Here is a 22,227-nt window from a genome sequence, read left to right on the forward strand (position 1 = left end):
GCAATTTCTGTTTTTATTACAGTACACCAGCTGTAGCTTAATCGTGGTTATGTATAAATTAATTGCATATTTACTCTTGTATTCTAAGGCATATTTCTAAATCCCTAGTTATTTTTATTGGTTACTTTATTGGTTCCATCTACCTGCACTTATATTTTCATGGAGTTATATTATTTGAGCACTAATGTCCATTTCTCTACCCATTTGTAGAATTTTTCCATTAAGTTTCTTTCTATTCTTCATTTTTACCTCTGAAATCTCGTGAAATGTTAAGCTTGTGAAATGCAAATAAATATAATTATCTCCCACCCTTCAAACAGTTCTGTTAAAGAACAATTTCCAGAAATTGGCAATCAATCCCTACACAGCAGTTGAAGCTGTCCACACTATTAAGCCTAATGGATCTTGGAAGGTCTGTTATTAAATAAGAGTGCACTCTGCTTCTGCTGCTGCCCATAAATGCTGGCAAGGCATTTTCTTGAAGGTCCTTTAAATATTGTTATTTTCTTTGTTTGCAAGCACGAAGATAAGGATGAATTTAGAATTAACACTGAGCATGGAATGACATCAAGTTGAGTTTTATTTTGTCCTTTCTTCTTGCTTGAAATCACGTTGAATTTTAAATTAGATGGAAATTAGTATTTTAGTGAAGGAAACTGATGTTATAAAAGACAGCTTTTTTACCATGATCAGAGAAAGCTTTGAAGAGTTTTCAGAAAAATAAAATGTGGTGGAATGGTGAGAACATAAAATTGAAGTTGTTGCTAAATGGAGATAGTATTAGACAACTAACAGGAGAGGGGAAATTTGAAGGCTCTGGCAGATAATCCTCAAAGTAATAATGTTGGTTAGCCTTTTCTTATTAACACATCAGATTTCATCTGTGAAATGTGCAGTGTGAGATTATGATGTTGTTTGGACCATTCGTTTATTCTCATTGATGTTCTTTTCCATTAATTTTTGTTTTTGTTTGGTTAATAGGGAAGAGGAGCATTTCTCAACGATGAAAGTAAGAGGAATTAAACTGACACGGTGCGATGAAAACTAATTTTCAAGGTGAAAACTTCCTCCCTGAAGACCTCATTAGTGATAAACACATCACATATTGGAAACAAGGAATCATTTCAATTCAGTTGTTTATAATTCCAAATACAGCTAATTAGTAGACTAGTAAAATGAAACTGAGAAAAAACCAGAATTTTGTCCAAACAGTATAGTGTGTTCAAGGGCTGGCACAGCCAATGATGGTCAGAATGGCCCCTTTCTGTGCCGTAAGCTTCTATGCGCTAAGATACCAATAAACACAAAAGCAGTCCGAAGTACTCAGTATGATTTTAATTAGCATAAAAAAGCAACAAGTTTCCATTTGCACATTTATTATACAAAAGAATCACAACAGTAATAGTCATTTAGAACAAAACAAGCCAATAGATGATCCAGTATTTGTGTGTATTACCCTGAGAAGGCTATTACAAGTTTACATTATGAATTGCAGATTACAAATAATCCCCAGAAACACAAGCAAATTCTAATCCATGAACTGCCTATTTAACCTACACTAAATATTTGTCTAACAGACTGTCAAGTAAGGATAGAAGGAAAGAGTCAGGGAAGGAAGGGTGCAGATAATGAAGAGGAAAGGAATGAAAAAGAAACATATTTATTGTTATACAGCAGCCTTCCTTTGTCCCGCCATTAGAATTGATACAGATATTAAAAACAGGCTGATATTTTGACTTTAATAGGAATTAATACAATTATTAATTAACTGTTAATACTTTGAATATTGTGCAAACCTGATCCAGCAATTCTGTACTGTCACGGTAAACATTCAGTATTGACAGAAATAGTAATTCAACTAATGTAAGGTGCACACCACACAGTTGTGTTTACACACATATAGTGAGCTGTGGCTAAAATCATGACCTCTATTAATGTACTAGAATATAAAGTTACAAAACCGTTGCATCATGCAATTTAAAACTTCAGCAAATAACTTCCCATGAAATCCACTACAGTATTTTAAAAACAAAGTTTGCATGCATTAGTGGCAGACCAATTTCAAAAAAAGACTAAATGGAACAGTGCTGGCTGTACATAATAGCCACTTTTTAAGAGTAGAATAAATCCTGAATAGTCAAAATGGATACCCATGAATTATGTTAAAGCCTTCAGGACTATTCTCTGGAAGCTATTCTTCAACCATTAATGGCCGTCAAGAACGGATCACTAAATACAAACAGTTGCTGCTTTGCTTCTTTGAGAATCTAGTCAGGCTGCTGGAGACAGAAATTGCTGGGAACACATGGTTCTATTCACTTTTGCACTCACCAACAAAGGTGGATTTGAACCATCTGTAAGCAACTCATTGCTCCTCGAATGCTGGTGGTTATAGCACTTTAACCTCTCTAAATTCTTAATACCTTTTGCAAGTTGACATCTCCAACAATATAATAACCATTTATTTAAATATAACTCTCTGTTGAATTTATTGGCGATCAGCCCTAGTATCTCTGATTTGTTGTAAAATATTGTCTGAAAACATTCCTGTGGAATATCTTGGAACAATCTAGTACGTTAAAAGGTGCAGGTTATTATGTTGTTGCTGACCTGCAACAATTTGCTCGAGGAAGAAAAAATAATTTGAATGCAGTATGGAAGCCATAAAATCCTGTAACAGTACAAAGTTAAAAGTAAATATGAAGGGGAGAAAGCCGATTCAAAGTGAATGAAACACTTATTTTCCCTCTCTTCAAATTATTTTGGTCAAGAAATCATTTGTTTAGAAACACAGATATTGCACTGGCTATATTACAACAGTTAGAATTTTAGTGTTAAAATCCCTCATCCTTGTGCAAATTACTTAATTTTTTATGAAAAGAAATATCCCAAGAATGAGCCCAATCAATCTTGGAAATGTTTAACACTTATCCATATAAAAACAATTGATTGTATTCAATGCATTATTTTATCTAAGCAGTCACTATCCAAGTTGAAACTAAATGTGAACCACTTACTCAAATGTAAAAGAATGATATCACTAGGTATCAGTCATAAAACAGTTTCTGAACAGATCGTCGGCATTCTGAACCAAACAGAAGCCATCGGCAGAAATGTGGCATAATCATACAATTCACTCCAGATTAAGCCAGCTTTCAAAATGCCGAAAACTAACCATTTAACCGAATTCAATTGTTTTGATCTGTTGTGATAATGTTAAAGCCCAATGTTTAAACTTTATTCCGCAACAGGATTCTCTTCTGTAATTCCTGTTTCTGCTGCCCCGAAGTAAAAATATTTTAGTTGAGTCCATGGTGCAAATAAAATTAAACTGAGTACTTCATGTGCTGTACATATTTTACACGTATTTTCATTAACATTTATAGTACACCTAATGTAAAAAGCAACCCCCCCTCCAAAATGTATAATGCTGTTTGCCTATGTAACACAGCACACCAGCCACTTTCTAGTCTCTGGAATGAAAATTACAAATTGATGTTAGATTTTCAAAAAAACAGGAAAACTAAAAACTAGATGAATGCATTGAAATATATTTCAAATGACCTTACATCCAACAAACTGGTGCACCTATCAGTATAGTATAGATTTGCAGGGGTCTCAGAAATTAAATTATATCACCAGTTCACTAGTGTTCATAATCAAAACATTCCATTTAAATCCTACATAAGATCTAATTTCTCAAAAATAAAAAATAAAATGAATATCACTAATTTTGATTGTAATGTAAAAAAGGGCTGAGTTCACAATCTTACAATAATATACATTACTACTCATCAAACTGAAGCAAAGCTTTTTGAAAGCTGTCTTTTCCATTATCTCTTTCAGCAGGAAGTGGGGAAGGGGAAGGACACAAATCATCTTGGATCTGTGAATGGAGACACAGGATTTGGCCTGAATTGGTGAATGGAGAAACAATACCATTACGATTTGAATCAGATTCACCTCTGATCTAAAAAACCAACAGGTACCTGAACTTGATCACAAATGCAATGCCACACAGAAAGGTCAGGTAAGCTTAGGAATAGATACCTTTTGAACCTGATTTAGTTGATAACTGTAGATAAATCTTGCCTCATGGCACTTTCTACCAATCATATAAAAGAAGTTGCACTGGATATAGAGCATTAAAGAAGAAAAAATCTTGTACACCTTTTGCACTGAAAAATATAACAAGATGTTGAAAATGTCAAAAATGAATTTCCAAGTTAAATTAAAGCATGCAATTAAGTAGGTTATTAAAAATGCCTCCCACACAGCCACTCCTACAAAAACAGAAACTAATTACAGAGATTTACAAATGAAATCTTGGAGTACGCCATCAATGACTAGCACCAGTGATTTAATTCCCTGCTCTGTTCTGAACTTTGTAACACCACAGGATCCACCCAGAAATCAATACCAAAGCAATTTCTAAACATTATCGTCCATCAATAAAACAAAAGCAATAAAGCTACATACACTTCACTTGAAACCACCTATGTTCCTGTTGTATAAACAAAGTTTTGTACAGACTACTACTTATTCATCTGCATTGAAGACAATAAAGTGCTTAGGAGAAAGCAAAAAAAAAGTAAACAAATCCAAATCACTTTGGACACTATACAACAGAACTAAATTAAACTATCTGTGGTTACCAGCAGTAATATTGGTAAGGGGGACTGTATAAAACACCAGCTCTTCAATGGACACATAGGTCCCAGCCACAAATCCCACAAAGCCCACCACACTGATCACGATGTCCTTGGCAATCTTCCATCGGCTTATCCCCTCACTATAGTAGGTAGCAATTTCGAGAAGTGGGGGGATGATTAATGCTAGAGTGCTGCTACTAATGGACCCAACTAATGTGATCACAATTGCCAGACGTGGGATCAGGATAGCCAGGACACCTGCAAGAACAAAAAAAATGTATTCAGAGAAAAAGGAATCAAAATGAATAACATCACGATTAACTTCAATTCATTTATGGAAAATCTCTTAATATAATTATTTGGCTATGAAGTGCTTAAAGTTTTGCTAGTTACTTGGGCAAACATTCCAGTCAATTTGGGCACCGTCTAGTACCACCAAGGTAAATTACAAAATTCTTCTTTTTGTTTTTGAGATCGTAGCCACAATTTCAGCAGAACAACTTCTACTCTTCAAATAATAAAACTGAACATTTTAAATAATTGTTTTAACAGGGAGACATGACTTCTGTTAAGGCGCAGGAAAAGTGATTGCGGGCCCGAGTACTGTTGCAGAACCTGCCTCAGTTTAATATCTTATCTGAAAGACTAAGGCCACAAACACAGCAGAAATAGGAAAACATACTCCCAAATATACCATTTTCAATTTTCCCAGGAGTATTCCAGAAACTGCACAATTCCATTTGATATCCTCGTTTTCTGGACAGGGTATGCGCAAGACAGGCTGGGTAAATTTATTTTGGATTCCCAAAGTACCACTGTGGATATAATCCCAGTACATCTTGATAAAGGGATTGTTAAAATTGACAGAAAATGCCTGAAAAGTTGCAAAACAAATCTGAATTACTGAACTGTCAAGCTAATCAAGAGATTTACCAGAAATTTGACCATTCCATTACTGGATTGGTGCTGTATACAAATTTCACAATTCTCCATTATTAACTAACGGGGTTAAAGGCAGATAAGTACCCTGGCCCTGACATTTTGCATCGTTGGATCCCAAAAGTAGTTAACGGAAATACTGGATGCATTCGTTGTAATTTTTCAAAAAAATCCTTGGACTCTAGAGAAATGCTAGATGATTTGAAAACTTTGAATATGACACCCCTATTCAAAAAAGGAAGGACAGAAAAAGCGGGTAACTATAGGCTGATTGGCCTAACATTTATTGTTAGAAAAATGATGGAGTCAATTATTAAGGAAGTAACAGCAGTACATTTGGAATGTCATACTGTAACCAAGCAGAATCAGCATGGCTTCATGAAAGGGAAGCTGTGTCTGGCTAATTCAGAGATTTTCAAGAAAGTCTCAACTAGAGTGGACAGATGGACATCAGCCGATGCAGCACAGTGGTTAGCACTGCAACCTCATGGCACCCAAGGCCAGGGTTTTGATCCCAGCCTTAGGTGACTGTCTGTGTGGAATTTGCATGTTCTACCCATGTTCTGTGGGAGATTCTGCTGGGTGCTCTAATTTCTTTTCACAGTCAAAACATGTACAGATTAGGTAGATTGTCTATGCTAAATTGTCCAGGGATGTGCAGGCTAAGTAGAATAGCCATGGTAAATTCAGAGGCCAATTGGTCCATCAAGTCTACACAGACCCTCGGTACAGCCCCCACCCTACAGGATGTCAGAGGTAGTATATTGGTGTGGAGAGAGAATTGGTTCATGAGCAGGAAACAGCAAGTTGGGATAAGGGGTTCTTTTTCAGGTTGGCAACCAGTGTTTTCCAAAGTGATCAGTACTGGGACGACAACTGCTTACAATATATATTTATGACTTGGAGAAAGAAGCAAATGTACTGCAGCCAACACTAAAATAGGCAGAAAGACAGATGAGACAGGAGTACAGTTTACAGAGAGATATTCACAGGTTAATTAAGTGAGCAAGAAGTTAGCAAAAGGAGTATATAGTGGGAAAATGTGAAATTTTTCATTTTGTAAGGGATCTGTAGAGAACAGAGAATTATTTAAATGGAGGGAAACTGTAAAAGCTGAAACACAAAGGGACTTGGGAGAACTTGTACATGAGCCACAGAAAGCTAGCACATAGGTGCAGCAGATAATTGGGAAAGCTAATGGAATGCAGCCCCTTACTTCAAGGTGGTTGGTGTAGGAGAGTTGGAAAATCCTACCAAGACTGTGCAAGGTGCTGGTGAGACCACATCTGGAGTACTGCAAACAGTTTTGGTCCCCCTATTTGAAGAGAGATATTATTTCATTGGAAAGAGTTAAGAGAAAGTTCACGAGGAAGACCCTTGGCATGGAGGGATTGTCTTAGGAGCAAAGGTTAAACAAAGGTTTGGACTCTACCCATTGGAGTTTAGAGGAATGAGAGGTGATCTAATTGAAACATTAAAGATTCTTAAGGGGCTTGGTAGGGTAAATACTGCAATGTCTCCTCTCATAGGAAGAGTCTAGAGCTTAGGGGCACCAATGTAAGACTGAAATGAGAGGGAATTTCTTCTCTGACAGGGTTTTGAGTTTTTGCATTTGTTTGCCACAAAAGAGTCCTTGTGTATATTTAAGGCTGAGATAGACAGCTCCTCATCAATAGGGGAATCAGGGGTTACAGGGAAAAGGCAGGAAAGTGGACATGAGGAATATTGGATCAGCCATGATCCTATTGAATGGTGGAGCAGGCCTACTCTTGTCCTGATGTTTTATGATTTTATTATAGTATGGTGCCTTCTATTTCGCTACGTGGTTTTGAACTCTTTGAGGAGTGACTAAACTTCAGTGCATTTTGCATTTGAAAGAGGTGTTTGTTTTTACAAGGTTTTATTGTGATGAAGGAATTCAAAAGTAGTAAATGTGCTTTTTTATGAAGGAGATTGTTTTGCTCAATGCAATGAAATCTGCAATATAGAGATAGAACTTTATTTAACAGAATTTTATTTTCCTCTCGAGTACAAAGACACTGAAATTTGCCGACAGGTGAATAAGCAAAGGTGGGTGTAAGTTTTAACCAAAGGTCCATAAAAGGACAGGATGGTGAGTATAGATGCAACGATTGACACTGAGGGTAAGAGCCATGGGGTTGGTAGTTGCATCATGGGTCTTCAGCATCTGGGTAGAGAGGCATAGTGTGGCATAGAGGGTATGGGGAGCATGGGTTAGGATGCATGAGGCATGGGGAGTGCGTTGGTGGTGGTTGGGGGGTGGGTAGAGTTGGGAAAGGTGTAACCTGCAGTACAATGCCACTGCATGGAAGCAAGACTTTTGCCCAGCCTGTGTCTCCACTCCTGTCAAAGGGTCAGCAAGGCTGACAGGTTAATATACCTAATTACACTTAAAAATAAACTTTTTGAGTATCACTGGCTAGGTCAGCATTTATTGCCCATCTCTAATTAAGAGTCAACCACATTGCTATGGGCCTGGAGTCACGTGTTGGCCAGACCAGGTTTCCTTCCTGAGGGACATTAGTGAACCAGATAGGTTTTCCCCACCAATCTACAATGGTCATTATTACACTCTTAATTTGATGATTTTAACAATTGAAATCAAATCCCACCATCTGCCATGACAGGATTCCAACTCTGGCTCCCAGAACATTACCCAGGTCTCAGAATTAATAGCCTAGCAATATTACCACTGGGCCTATAGCATCCCCTGGTGAGTCAGTTAGCTGGATACCCAGTATGCTCCAGATCGGCACCAAAAGTGGAGAGTTTGATTCCCATTCCAGTTGGGTGAACATGGGACAGTATGAGAACATTCAGATTGATTCTGGCCTATTTGATAAAAGGCAAAAGGTTTCCCAGCTGAAATTGTGAATTCAGCAACAGGAACTAAATTACTAACCAGGTAGAAGAATTACAAAAAGCTAGCATCCAAGTTCAGTGGGTAATCGGGAAGGCCTTTATTTCAAAAGAACATGGAAATATAAAAGTAGGGAGGTTTTCTTAATACTTATGAGGCACTAGCCCTTGTGAACAACTGGAATACGGTGAACAGTAAGATAAACTAGCATTGGAAGCAGTCCAGAGCAGGTTCACTAGGCAATACCAAGTATAGAGGAACTGTCTGAGGAGGAGAGATCAAGTACTTGTTGGAATATAAAAGAATGAGTGGCAATCTTATTGAAATACACAAGACTCTTAGAGGGCTGTCAGATTAGATGTGGAAAATTTGTTTCCCCTTGTCAGAGAGTCAGAATAAGGCATTGTATATTTAGGACAGAGACGAGGAGGAATGTCTTCTCTGGGATAGTAATGAATCTGCAGAATTCTTTACACCGGTCTGTAGAGGCTGGGTTATTAAGTATACCCAAGGCTGAGATAGACAGATTTGTAAGCAGTAAGGGAATTAAAGATTATAGGTAAAGGCAGGAAAGTAGAGTTGAGGGTTATCAGATCAGTCATGATCTCACTGACTAGAGGGGTAGACACAATAGGTTGAATGGCCTACTTGTGCTTTTATAGGTAAGCATGTAAGAGAGGTATTATTAACACTGTGCTCCAGTTGGTGGCACTTATGCCAGGGGCAGAAAGTTGTGGATTCAGCATAATTGGACGTAAAAGATCCCATGACACTCTTCAATGAACAATAGAAGCATTTTCTCTGGGTTTTACAACTACCATTTATTCACACAATCACAATTAGAAATAGATTATCTGGTAAGTATCGCATTGCAGTCTGTGGGTGCTTACGATGTGCAAACTGGCAGTCATGTTAACTATGCTTCAAAAATACTGCATTAGTAGTGAAGTGATTTGGGACATTCTGAAGACATGAAAGGCATTATGTAAATGCAGGTTTGGTTTTCTCCACGATGGAGCTTGTTAAGAAAGAAGTTTATTCACTGATGTAACTAAAAGAAAAAAAATGTAATTCTCCAGTCCTCCCAAGTTACATTTTAACCTATATAATCACATAATGCTGTAAAATATAATTGGTTAGACAGGGCAAGAGAAATACGGCATCTGGATTCTGAAAATGTCTGACTAAACTGTTTACCCAGGGCGGAACTACACTGCCTCGTCTTCCATACCTATTTGTACCAGTGTAGATCCAAGCACTGCTAAGGATAGAGTAGAGTTGTTAATCGCATACAAGCAATAAGCAGCTATGAAAACTGACCTCAATAGGAATGTGCAAGAACCAAAATGAGAGAAAGTGAGAATATGCATATAAATTATAACAGAACTTGATGTATTCTGTATACAGAATCACAGTTCTGCAATACATTCAGAAGACTCTTGGGTTAGATTGAAGATTAAATGGCTTGTTAACATGGTTTAAACCATCCAATAAAAGGTTAATGAACTTCATCAGTAAGCTAACATTCGAATGTTGACTTTCTTCAAATATGCTGTCTGACCAGAGTATTGCTCGCAACTTGTTTTTATTTGCTAAAGGTCTGCACTGATAACATACATAAATAGGTTGGGGACATTAAAAATAAAATTATACCACTAACAACAGCCATGAATCTTGGTCTTATCTCACTACTTTGTGAAACACATCAGTCAGATATGATTTAAACTTAGTTCTGAAGATGGGTCACTGGACTCAAAAAAAAGTTAACTCCACTTTCACTGATGTTGCCAAACCTCAGTTTCTCTGGCAATTTGTGTTTTTGTTTCAGATTGACATCATTAATACTCTGTATCAATATTCCTTCTTAGTTGCATTAATAGCCATGTAGCATTGACAACTATTGCATACAATTCTCCTGTTATATAATACATGTACGGCAATTTAAAAAGTTAAAGTTAAAGGGACATCATGTTGAAATACAGAGACTACTCTCAATTGATTGCTCAGCATTTTCATTAATATTGTAATATACAGCACTGTCTATTTAAGATGTGAAATTAGCGATGTTTAAATATAATTGTAGAGTTCTAAACGATATAGGAGGTATACTTGGTGACAAAGGCATTCCCACACCAAAAAAAAATCTTCACAGCCCTAAAGTTGTCTCTGCCAATAAAAAATACTTTGGATTTTAGTAACCGTATTTCTCTACCCTCAAACACAACATTAATGACTAACCTGATTAAAAACTAAATTCAACAAAGTCAGTAAGAATCTGTCAAACTATTGTGATATTAAAGTATGATTTGCATATATTTTAATATTTTTTGGTTTGGACTTTGAACTAATGGCATATAGGTTTTGTGTTTAACAATTAATTTGTCAGTATTCCTGTAGCCACAGTAATGTATTTTAAAAGTAATCCAAGAGTGGGCTTTGAAAGAAATTGGAATTTATTTACAATGGGAGAGTTCAAGAATGAACTGAGTAGAGCACAGTGCATTAAGCTTTTAGATAGAAGATTCTGGAATTTTTGGGAGGGCTTGGAGGAAATACCAATAGTTTGGAAAACAGCCTTTCAGTTTCCTTTGGGCAGTTCTACAAGGTTCTTCACTGAAGCTGGTTGTGTAAAGCAGTTGCTCCTGAGAAAGAGAGAAGTTAGGTTACAATTATTAGAAGTAAATTACCTTGGTGTAACAGGTTAAATTAGAAGTTCCAGATCAGTAACGTTTAGTTAAAAACCCTGGAAAAGCTACGTGAAACAAACAAAATGCTGGAGAAACTGAGCAGTTGAGAGCATCCGTAAAGACTGAAGTATATTAATGTTTCATGTCCAGTATATCTCTTCCAGACCTCCTGCAGTTTCTCCAGCATTTTCTACATTTGTTTTGGATTTCCATCATCTGCAGTATTTTGCTTTCATTTAAGGATTATGTAAATTGCCTAGGTTCGGTTAGAAGAATCAAGAAAGAGGCTATCAGATTATCATGACCAGGAAATGAAGCCACAGTTAAGTCAATCTATATGTGGGATACAGAATGTTCATCCAGTGTTTCAGCACTATGTGATGTTGTTGGTTCCTAGAAGTTCAATTTTTTCATTTCTCTATTCCCAAACACGAGATGATTTCCAAAGTAACAAGAACATTTGGTATGTGAATAAATTAAAAGCTTGCCTTCTGTAAAGTAGTGGAATCCAGAGACTAGATTGGTTTGGACTACATCTGCTGGAGTTTAGAAGAATGAAGGGGTTGTGATAGAAACTTATAACACTAACAGGACTAGAAAGGGTAAATACAGGAAGGATAACTGGGGAGTACATATCTAAGGATATGTGGTGAGCTATTCAGGATTGAGGCGAGGAGAGATGTCTTCACACACAGAATGGTGAGCCTGTGGAATGCCACAGAAAATGGTTGAGGCCAAATCATTGAATGTTTTCAACGAAGTGTTAGATATAGTTCTTAGAGCTATAGGGATCAAAGGGTATGGGATGAAAGTAGGAACTGAGTTGAATGATCAATCACTATAATCAGTGGAGGAGCAGGTTCGAAGTGCTGAATGGCCTACTTCTGCTCCTATTTTCTATATTTGCACTCATTCTTCTTTAGGCTTGCAGATGCAAGACCATGTGGAATGAATGACAAATTTTATGTTTCTACAACTACAATACGGTGGCTCACATTATGTTTGTTTCATATATTTTAAATATTTTGTTCTGAGAAATGACACTTTTTTCTAGTGCTGAAGAAAATTTATCTATAGCATCAATAAACTTCTCCCCCAAGTGGCCCAATTGAGCAGTTTTATTATATCTCAATTATAATGTAGCAAATTACCCTTCACATTTTGATGTAGCAAATTACCCTTCACATTTTGATTTCACAATGTGAAACATAGGTTTCCAGCAAATAATAAACTGGAATTCATACACATCTCGTAACTTCCAAACTAGTCAGTACCTCATGCAAATCTTATGCGGCCAGCAAGCCTCATAGATAAAGATGTTTCAATTAATAACTAAATATTGCAGGCAACACAAAAAACAAATCAATGAGAAGAAATTTGGAGTTACGCAAAGGGAAAGTGGGTGATCAGGAGCAAGAGATAACAAGGTGCAGAGCTGGATGAACACAGCAGGCCAAGCAGCATCAGAGGAGCAGGAAGGCTGACGTTTCGGGCCTAGAAGACTGAAAAGTGCGGTTACGGTCAAAAACTACAGGCAAATAGCAGACATATTGTATAATTACTTTGCCTCAGTATTTACAGAAGAAAAGGAGGACAGGTTGCTGAAAATCCTGAGCAAATTTATACTGGATTAGGGAAAGGGCCTAAATAAAATTAATGTAAGAAAATTAGTGGCATTAAGGAGAGTGTCAAATTCCCAGGACCTGACAGTCCATCATTTCCATCCAAGGATGTTCAAGGATGTGGAGGTTCACATTGAAAAATAGTTAGTGCCTGTATAGAGTTTCCTATATACTGGAGTTATCCCATTGGATTGAAGAATTGCTCATGTCACTCCATTTTTTACGAAGAGGGAAAAGGTGAAAACCAGGTAATTACAGACCAACTGGACTAACATCTATGGTGGGGAAATTGTTGGAGCCTATAGTCAAGGACGGTGCAAATGAACACCTCGAAAATTTTCAGGTAATCGGGGGTAAGTTAGCATGGATATGAATACCATGACAGATAGGTCAGGCCTGACAAACCCCACCGAATTTTTCAAAGAGGTGACTAAGGTGGTAAACAGGAGTATGTCTATGGATGTTGTTTATATGGGCTTCCAGAAGGCATTTAATAGCATTCTGCATGAAAGACTGCTAACTAAGGTAGAAGCCCCTGGAATGGAGGGCAAATTACTGACATGGCAGGAAAATTGGTTTGAATGTAAGCAAGCGTGAGGTTATCCATTTTGGACCAAAGAAGGAGAGGTCCAGGTACTTTCCAATTAGAATGAAGTTAAATTTAGTAATTGTTCAAACAGACTGGAGGGTTCAGGTGCATAGACGTTTAAAATCTAAAACAGGTCTAGAGAGTAATCAAGAAAGCTACTGGAATGCTGGCCTTTACATCTAGAGGACTGGAGTAGAAGGATACAGATGTTATACTGCAGTTATACAAAACCCTGCTTAGACTCACTTGGAGTACTGAGAGCACATCTGGGCATCACACCTTAGGAAGGATATCTTGGCTTCGGAGGGAGTACAACACAAGTTTACAAGTATGACACCTGGACTTCAGGGGTTAAATTAGGAGGACAGATCATACAAATTAGAGATAACAAGGTGTAGAGCTGGATGAACACAGCAGGTCAAGCAGCATCAGAGGAGCAGGAAAGCTGATGTTTTGGGTCTGGACCCTTCTTCAGAAAAATGAAGATGGGTCGGAAGAAGGGTCCAGACCCGAAACGCCAGCTTTCCTGCTCCTCTGATGCTGCTTGGCCTGCTGTGTTCATCCAGCCCTACACCTTGTTATCTCAGATTCTCCAGCATCGGCAGTTCCCACTATCTCTCATACAAATTAGATCTGCTTTCTTTAGAATTTTAGAAGGTTAAGGGGTGATCGGATCAAAGTCAGCAAAAGACCAGATAAATAAAGAGAAACTACTTCTCTTTTTGTTGGGGATCCTAGAAGTAGAGTGCATAGTCTGAGAATTAGGGCCAGATCATTAAGTAGAGATGTTAGGAAACATTTCTACACACAAAGGGTGGTGGATGTTTGGGACTGTCTTCCATGAATGGCAGCAGATGCAGGATCAGTTATTTTTGTCAAGTAAAAGGTACTGAGGACATGGGCTGAAGGCTGGTAAATGGAGTTAGGCCACAAATCAGCCATGATCTTGTTAAATGATAGAACAGGCAAGAGGGGCTAAATTGTTTTCTATTCCTATATGCTGAATACATTTTTAAAAATTTTGTGTGGCGTGAGACATTAATAACTTTTCATACCAACCAAAAACCCTAAGTTCCAGTATTAATTCTATACACCCATCAAACAGGACATGTTTTTGTAAACAAACTGGCTCCAAGACAATTTTTATTTCTCCACTCCAAAGAAAGATAGCTTAGGCAACAGAAAACCTCAAAAATTGTACAGGATTACCAGAAGAAAATTCTGGTATGTGGGATGTTTGACCAGTCTGTTACTCATAATTACACCAGGTTAACTTTGGATGCTAGAATAAAAAAAAAGTTATAGATGAATTCTACATTATATTACCGTTCTGAGTAAAGTTACTTTTGGTTTGTTGAAAACCATGGAATCTGGTAGCTTTATTCTCATGTTAAGTACGTGAGATCTCATTTTCTCAACCGTATTAAAGTTACTGGTAGCTAGAAAGATCAGAACGAATTTGGTGGCCTGGTCTGCTATAACACCAAGTGATTTGGCAAGTGAGTTTATGGTGCAAAGTCACTTTTATTTAATCTGTCATTATATAATACTAAATTATAAACTATCACAGACCTTAAATTTTGCTTCTTCCTCTTTTTAAAACCTATTACAACTCTAACACTTCCTGGTTTCGCTGAAAGCTCATGGGCCTGAAACATGAACTCTTAAACCACTGATGCTACCTAAACTGAAAACTTCCATCATTGATTTTTCATTTCCGATTTTTAGCATCTAGTGTTCTTTTTTATCCAGTTAAAGACAGCATTAAATTGAAGGAAGCGACTTAATGCTGCCAAAAAGTACAATTGGCCTGAAAAATGGGAGGACTTTAGAACTCAAAAGGATAACCTAATCATGGCCCACTAATGTCATTCAGGGAAGGAAATTGCCATCCTCACCTGGTCTGGCCTACATATGACTCCAGACCCACAATGTGGTTGACTCTTAACTGCACTATGGCCAATTAGGAATGGGTAATAAATGCTGGGCCTAGCCAGCAATGCCCTCATCCTGTGAATGAATGAATTTAAAAAAAAAACAAGGGAAAAAAAAGGGAATGAGAGATACAGGTTGTAAAAGTTTCTATAGTTATTAATAAGGAAGGGATTGGTAAAATTAAACTTTGGATCTTAAGAGTTAGAAAGGAGAAATTATAAGAGAGTCCGGAGATGACAATATTAAATAAATACATTATATTGTTCATGATGGTAGAAAACAACAATTGCAGAAACAGTGATGAACCATGTTGGCACAGTGGTAATGTCACTGGACTATTAATCCAGAGACCTAGACCAATGACCTGGGATGCAGTTTCAAATCCACAATGCAACTGGTTGAATTTTAATTCGATTAATATCAATTGAAAGCTAGCCTGAGTAATGGTGACCATGACTGACTGTCATAAAACCCACCTGGTTCACACTAATGTCTTTCATGGAAGGAAATCTGCCATCCTGGTCTGGCCTATGTACAACTGCAGACCCTAGCTATGTGGCAAACTCAACTGCCCTCTAATGACTTAGCAAGCAGCTTAGTTCAAGGGTAAATCCTGCAAATGAATAAATTTTAATAAATATGTGAGATTAGTTTCAGTTCTAAATAGCCAACTTCCTCAGCAGGTTGGTCATATAAACCAAAAGCAGTGACACTACATTCCATACACTTATTTCATAAGCCCAGAGTTAGGGGAAGCTGAGAGTTTGCTTCTGGCTCAGTTTCAAAATTTAATTTTCCAGTTCTACACAATTCCAAGGTACTCTATTGTTTGACTAACATTCATACCTTTCTCCTTCTGTTCTGTTTTTCAAATTTCTTACATAAAAGTCAAACTCTGAAACATCCTGGACATTCTCCTAATCTGCTTTAGAGCTTAATAAGCTTTCATGATGAATGTCTAAAAACAAACTTATTTTTAAAAAGTAGCTCAATGATCTATAGGAGTTTAGGGATAGGGACTTTTACCTTTTCTGAATCAAATCTAGCTCACACTGATCTGTATTCTGGTGCATAGGTTTTAAATGTGATCGTAATTTGAGTCGGTGCAGGTCAAGGAGGCTAAAATAAGCTAGAACACAACACAAAGGCAAGAATAAAAAATTAGAGCCATCACTTTAGAGTGAAGTCAAAGATATAGTGAAAACCTGCAAAGACTAACTGCCCTGTTAAATAAAAAATGAGTGCAGTTAAATTAAAAGAACTCGATTCCAATAATCCTGGAGATTACATTCTGACAAGAACAATTAATAGTGCACTCCAATACATGTGTACCAGGAAACCATGAACAAATAGTGTGAAGCACTTTATTAATGTAACAAATGTAACTCCTGTGCATTTCTTTTGCACTTGTGAGATTTAAAACATGGCTTATTGTAGATAAGCAGTCCAAAAGTACCTTCAAGATGTCCTTAGAAAAAAATGCCAAAAGCAAACTTGGCCACCTTTATGCGGCACCTTTTTTGCATCAGTGCAAAACGTGGACTGTCACAAGATTACATCTAATGAGCACTTACTATTAGGTAAGATACTACACCTCCAAAAGGAATTTTCTACATGGATCCATTTTTCTTACCTCCAATCTAAGTATCCCATCTTAACAGCCTCATGGTAACTTAGACACTTGTATATAATCTTCAATGCTTCTTTTCCTATTAGCTCGATTTGCTGCCTGACCTAGATGTTAAACTAAAACGCCAAACTTTTGCAGGTGTTCCATATATGATGTAAATCAGTTCTGCAAAAGAACCATAAATTATAAATACCACTATGCAAATAATTACATCAATTTTTTTAAAAACATGGGATGTGGGCATTGCTGGCTAGGCCAACAGTTATTTCCCATCCCTAAGAGTCAACCACATTGCTGTGGGATCTGGAGTCCTGTGTAGGCCAGACCATGCAAGGATGGCAAATTTCACTCCCTGTAGGACATTAGTGAACAAGATGGGGTTTTCAACGATCAACAGTGGTTACATGGTCTCCTTTAGGCTAGCTTTTACTGAAATCAAATTTCACCATCTGTCATGATGAGATTCTAATGCACGGCCCCAGAACATTAGTCTGGGCCTCCGACATTACCATTACACCATGAAGTAGCTCAATGATGGAGTTCCTCTCCATTTATTTTTCAGCTGCTGATAGATGGTTTTAAAAGCAAACTTTTGAACAGCTATACTAATTTTATATAATCTAAAATTTTAATTTGAAGTACATTGTGTTAGTGTATGAGACTAACATTTCACTATCTTGATGTCAAAAATAGCAATAAGATGAAGGATTAATAAACAATTAAAAAATCACACTATGCAAATGAATTCATTATGTTTTAAAACAGTGCCCAATCACAGAAAAGGACATCAACTTCAAGTCAATCTTAAAAAGTATCAAGAAACTAGGCACTTCAAACTGCTCAAAGTTAATAGTATAGCATCTGGCATCTACTGCTAATAAATCCATTCTTCACTTCAATCAGAAGTGTCTAATAAACTGACAGGTTGTAAAGTGCTCGGTGTAAAGGGACGATGGATGTAGGTTGTTTAAAATAGTCAAGTCAGGAAGGTTTATAAATAAAAAGCAGTAAAACAAATATAGATTCCTAAAACAGTTACATATTTAATAAAGGAATATTTCAATTTGCAGTTGCACATGGTACCAACACTTAATAAATGCAAACTAGTGGTAAAGAATAGCAGTTTTATGGAAAAAATGCTGGAAATCACAGCGTGTCAGGCAGCATCCGTAGACAGAAAGCAAGCTAATGTTGTTTTGAGTTGAGATGACTCTTCCTAGATTCTAACCGTTAGCTGGTTCTCTTCATACGAATGCCACCTGACTTACCGTGATTTCCAACAGAGATTCCGGCATCTGCAGAAATTTGCTCCAACAGTTTTGAGCAACTGAATAGATTAACAAATTACATTTAACAAATTGGCAGACAGACAATGGTGAGACAGGCATTGTGCTGGATCTGTGAAATGTGGGATTTTCAGGACCCAAAATCTACGATCTAAGGAAATACATCTGCAGCAAATGTCTAAAGCTAACAGAACTCCAACACAGTTACTGAATTGAAGGCTGAGTTGAAGTCACAGCAATGCTCCCAAGAAGGGAGAGATACCCGAACACTGTTTCAGAAGGCTGTCACACCTCTCTTAGGATAGGCTAGTCTAATACCACCTGGATTAGCACAGCACGAGTCCATAACGAAGCCCTTCAGCCCATATTGTCTGCACTGGTCAAACATCTATTTATTCTGATCTCATTTTCCAGCACCTAGCCCTTAGACTTGTAGTCTACGACATTTTAAGTACTTGCTTAATTTTTAAAAATATTATGGGCATTCCCACCTTTTAGGCAGTGAGTACCAGTTATCTATCACCCTCTATGTCGAAAAAAAATCTTTCCCAAATTCAGTAAATCTCCTGCCCCTAACCTTAAAACTGTGCACCTTGCATTCTGACCTTAAACAAACAGCGAGAGATTTTCCTGATCTATACCCTATTTTAAAAAACTTTGTTCACCTCAACCAGGTTCCTCCCTCAACTTTCTCTACTCTAAAGAAAACAACCCCAGCCTATCTAGGCTCTCGTCATCAATGAACTGCTCCAGCCGAGATCAGAACTGCAAACAGTACGCCAGCTATGGCCCAGCTAACATGATCTTTAGCTCCATTGTAACCACTTTGCTCTTGTATTCAATTTCATGACTAATAAAGTCAAGATAGTTGAAAAGGGCACTTATCTACCTGTCTTGCTGCCTTCAAGGATCTATGAACTTGTACACCAAGTACCCTCTGATCCTCTGTACCTTCTAAGGTCCTTCCACTCAATGTGCATTCCCTTGCCTACATATAAACTGAGATTGACAATGATAGCCTGGATGAGGAGTTCAAAATGCTTTCAAGCAACATTTCCACAAACTACAGAGCCTCTGGGAAGCTCTGTATGCTGATCAGTGTGCTGATGCATGATAAGTCTGCTTCCAACACAGATTCATGGAGGTGACGGGGAAGTTTGGGCCCAGCGACATCAGCAGCATCGAAGTGGGTCTGAAGTGTACTCGTGACGGAACAGTCAAGTTTGGGCCAGTTCAGTACCCGGCAGAATTGGTGAAGTCCAGCTACAACTCAATGGCAAGGGATTTGGTGGAGGAGAGATGGCATTGAAGAATGACAACTTTCGTTCTAATGGCAGCAACATGGCAAAGGGGACTCGCAGTTAGCCACTAGGCCCATTGCCCATGGTGGAGCGCTTAACACAATGGACTGCAAAGTTGGATACTTTCTTTACTTCTTCATTTTTCTGCCTTTATATTCTATGTTTTGGTTTATTTTTGCATTTTAAGATGGCACCAGAGAGTGGCAACACTATACAAGTTTTCACTGTAGGTTTGTAACAAGATATAAATAAATCAAATCAAACTGAACTTCAGGAAGAACCTGCCACATACAGGCATCAGAGGACCATACAGTGGACAAGAGGTTAGTGGGCAAATTGCTTTGAAGATAGTTTCTTATAGCAAAACATTCTATAAGTAGAGAACAGGTTATACTAGACTTGGTATTGTTTAGGGTGACAGAATTAATGAATGATTTGAAAGCAAAAGGTATCTGTAGGTATAAGTGGAGATATTATTCAATTTTGCATGCAGATTGAAGATGAAGAGTGGGTGTAAGACTAGTATTTGAAACTTGAATAAGGACAACTATGTGAGCTGAAATGAACTGGGATACTAAGCTAGGGGACAGATCAACATATCTCCTTAGATGTCCGTCATTGATTTATATTTCAGTATGTTTGAAATAAGTACCATAAAGAAAAGTTCTAAAAAAAAAGTGTCAATTTTAAGTGAAAGTGTGTAATGGCGCAAAGACAAGTGACAGGCCAGACAATTGAATAGAATATAAAAGAACAACAGCGAATCAGTCAGGAGAAATTAATTAGAATATGACAGGAAACCAGGTAGAAACATAACAGGTAACAAAAGTTTTCAAACGGATTACGAAGGTAAAACAGGAAGCAAAGAGTACACTGGTCCTCCAGGGAGAGATAACAGCAGATAAGGAAATGCCAGATGAAATGAACAAATATTTGCTTCTGTCTTCATTGTGGAGGATATAAAAAACTCCAATAATAGTACAGAATTAGAAGGTAGAAGGAAATGAGCAACTTGGTGAAATTATTATTACTAGGAACACAGCACCGAGCAGTTTAAAAGCAGCTACAGGCTGACAAGTCTCCAGGTTAACTTGATTAACTTCAGCCTACTGATTTACATCTGTGGCTAATGAGATAACAAATGCATGTATAAATTTTCCAAAACACTTTCTAGATTCTGGAATGGGTCCATTAGCAAACATAACTCCTCCATTCAAGGAGAGAAGACAACAAAGCAGGAAACTATAGACCAGTTTGCTGGACATCTTCTGTGGGAAATACGTCAGATTCCATCATTAAAAGGTGGTTATTGCTGAACACTTAGAAAATACAAGCTGAGAATGTGGAATTCAAAAACAAACAAATCAACCATGATCTTATCAAAAGATACAACAGATTTGAAGGGCAAAATGCTACTTTTGTCAATTCACACAGTTTTTAACTAAAAAAAAACACCATCCCACAAGGCAGCAATTTTGCTTTGCATAGTACTAGCCAATTCCATTACATTCAAGGGTTCATCCACTGAATGGAAGTCATGAATATTTACTAACATAAAACAGGGAAAGCTACAGTCAACATTATCATCACTCCTAGTGACAGTTCTCTGTCTCAAACAGTTCATGTTGCATGCCTCAAGGAAGCAGTTCCAGATTTAATGCTTCCTTCTCAATATATCTTCCCACACACTTTTTTCTTTCTGGGGAAATGGCAGAAACATTTGCAGGCTTATCAGCCTGTTGAACCACATCTCGAAAATATTCCTTCGATGGCCAACAAGTCCTGGTTGTGTTGAGAATGTGAACATGGAGCTTGCTGCCCCAAAAGATGTACATTACCATTGAACCACAAGATATTCAGAAGTTAGCAGTAATAGGTACAACATGTATCATGGCTACAGCTGATGTATCACAGTGTAATTACATCAAAAAATCTCAGCACCGTACCACTCTAGCTGTATGCCAATGTTCAAGCTACACATAAGCTTACCAATTTACTTCATCTCTATTTCTTTATCCCTCTCACACCAGTTTAATCTCCCCTTAAACGCATCCACATCATTTGCATCTACTTAAGAACGTGGGAGGAGGAGTGGGTCATTCAGGCCTTGGAGTCTACTATGCCATTCTAAAATGGTTGATCATCTACATGGATGCCATTTTCCTGCAATATCCCCATATCACTTCACATCACTAGAATGTAGAAATTTACGTATCTTGAACACACTCAATGACTAACCTTCCACAGCCTCAGAGTAGAGAATTCCAAAGATTCACTATGCTTTGAGAAAAGAAATTCCTCAACACAGAACTAAATGACTTGCTCTTTATTTGTTGATAGTTGAACAGTTGATTTAAAGATTCTTGGCTGTGTAGTTTAGTGAAGATTCTTTTGACTCGTTTCCTTTTGACTGCCTTGCTTGCTTTCAGCACTCAGAGCAAGTGTCCTTACCTTCAACCCAGGGGTGATTAGTAGGCGTGGCTTCAATTATGACCTTCACAGTGCTGTAGCGTTTGAACCCAGACTAATATACAGGTGTATCTTAGGCACTAGCATACGCTTGCCTCTCAAATCACTAGGACATCCACCAGGGTCGAACTAGCTTTAACCAGTTATGTGATCATGTAACAGAAGTCATAAAATAGGCATTAGGTCTAGACTCCTCCTCCCACCCACCTTCCTGCAACTCCTCCTCCCACCCACCT

General features: G+C 37.7%; 1 protein-coding gene across 7 annotated transcripts in view; it reads right to left on the bottom strand.

The window, feature by feature from the left end:
- Window positions 1-1,320: 1,320 nt before the first annotated feature.
- Window positions 1,321-22,227, bottom strand: part of slc36a1 (solute carrier family 36 member 1) — a 61,696-nt gene continuing 40,789 nt past the window's right edge. For 2 of the 7 annotated variants that reach the window (XM_020527207.2, XM_048603791.1), the window contains exon 10: window positions 1,321-4,910. In XM_020527207.2, coding sequence (XP_020382796.2) covers window positions 4,642-4,910 — 269 coding nt within the window. In that variant the 3' untranslated portion in view covers window positions 1,321-4,641. Of the gene's footprint in view, window positions 4,911-10,907; window positions 11,115-16,421; window positions 16,435-16,938; window positions 17,101-22,227 lie in introns of those variants that run through there. The other 5 variants (XM_048603793.1, XM_048603792.1, XR_002260278.2 and 2 more) reach the window with 4 other exon arrangements.

The sequence above is a fragment of the Rhincodon typus genome, chromosome 12 (assembly GCF_021869965.1).
Source record: "Rhincodon typus isolate 14 chromosome 12, sRhiTyp1.1, whole genome shotgun sequence".
In the NCBI taxonomy this organism is placed as follows: domain Eukaryota; kingdom Metazoa; phylum Chordata; class Chondrichthyes; order Orectolobiformes; family Rhincodontidae; genus Rhincodon; species Rhincodon typus.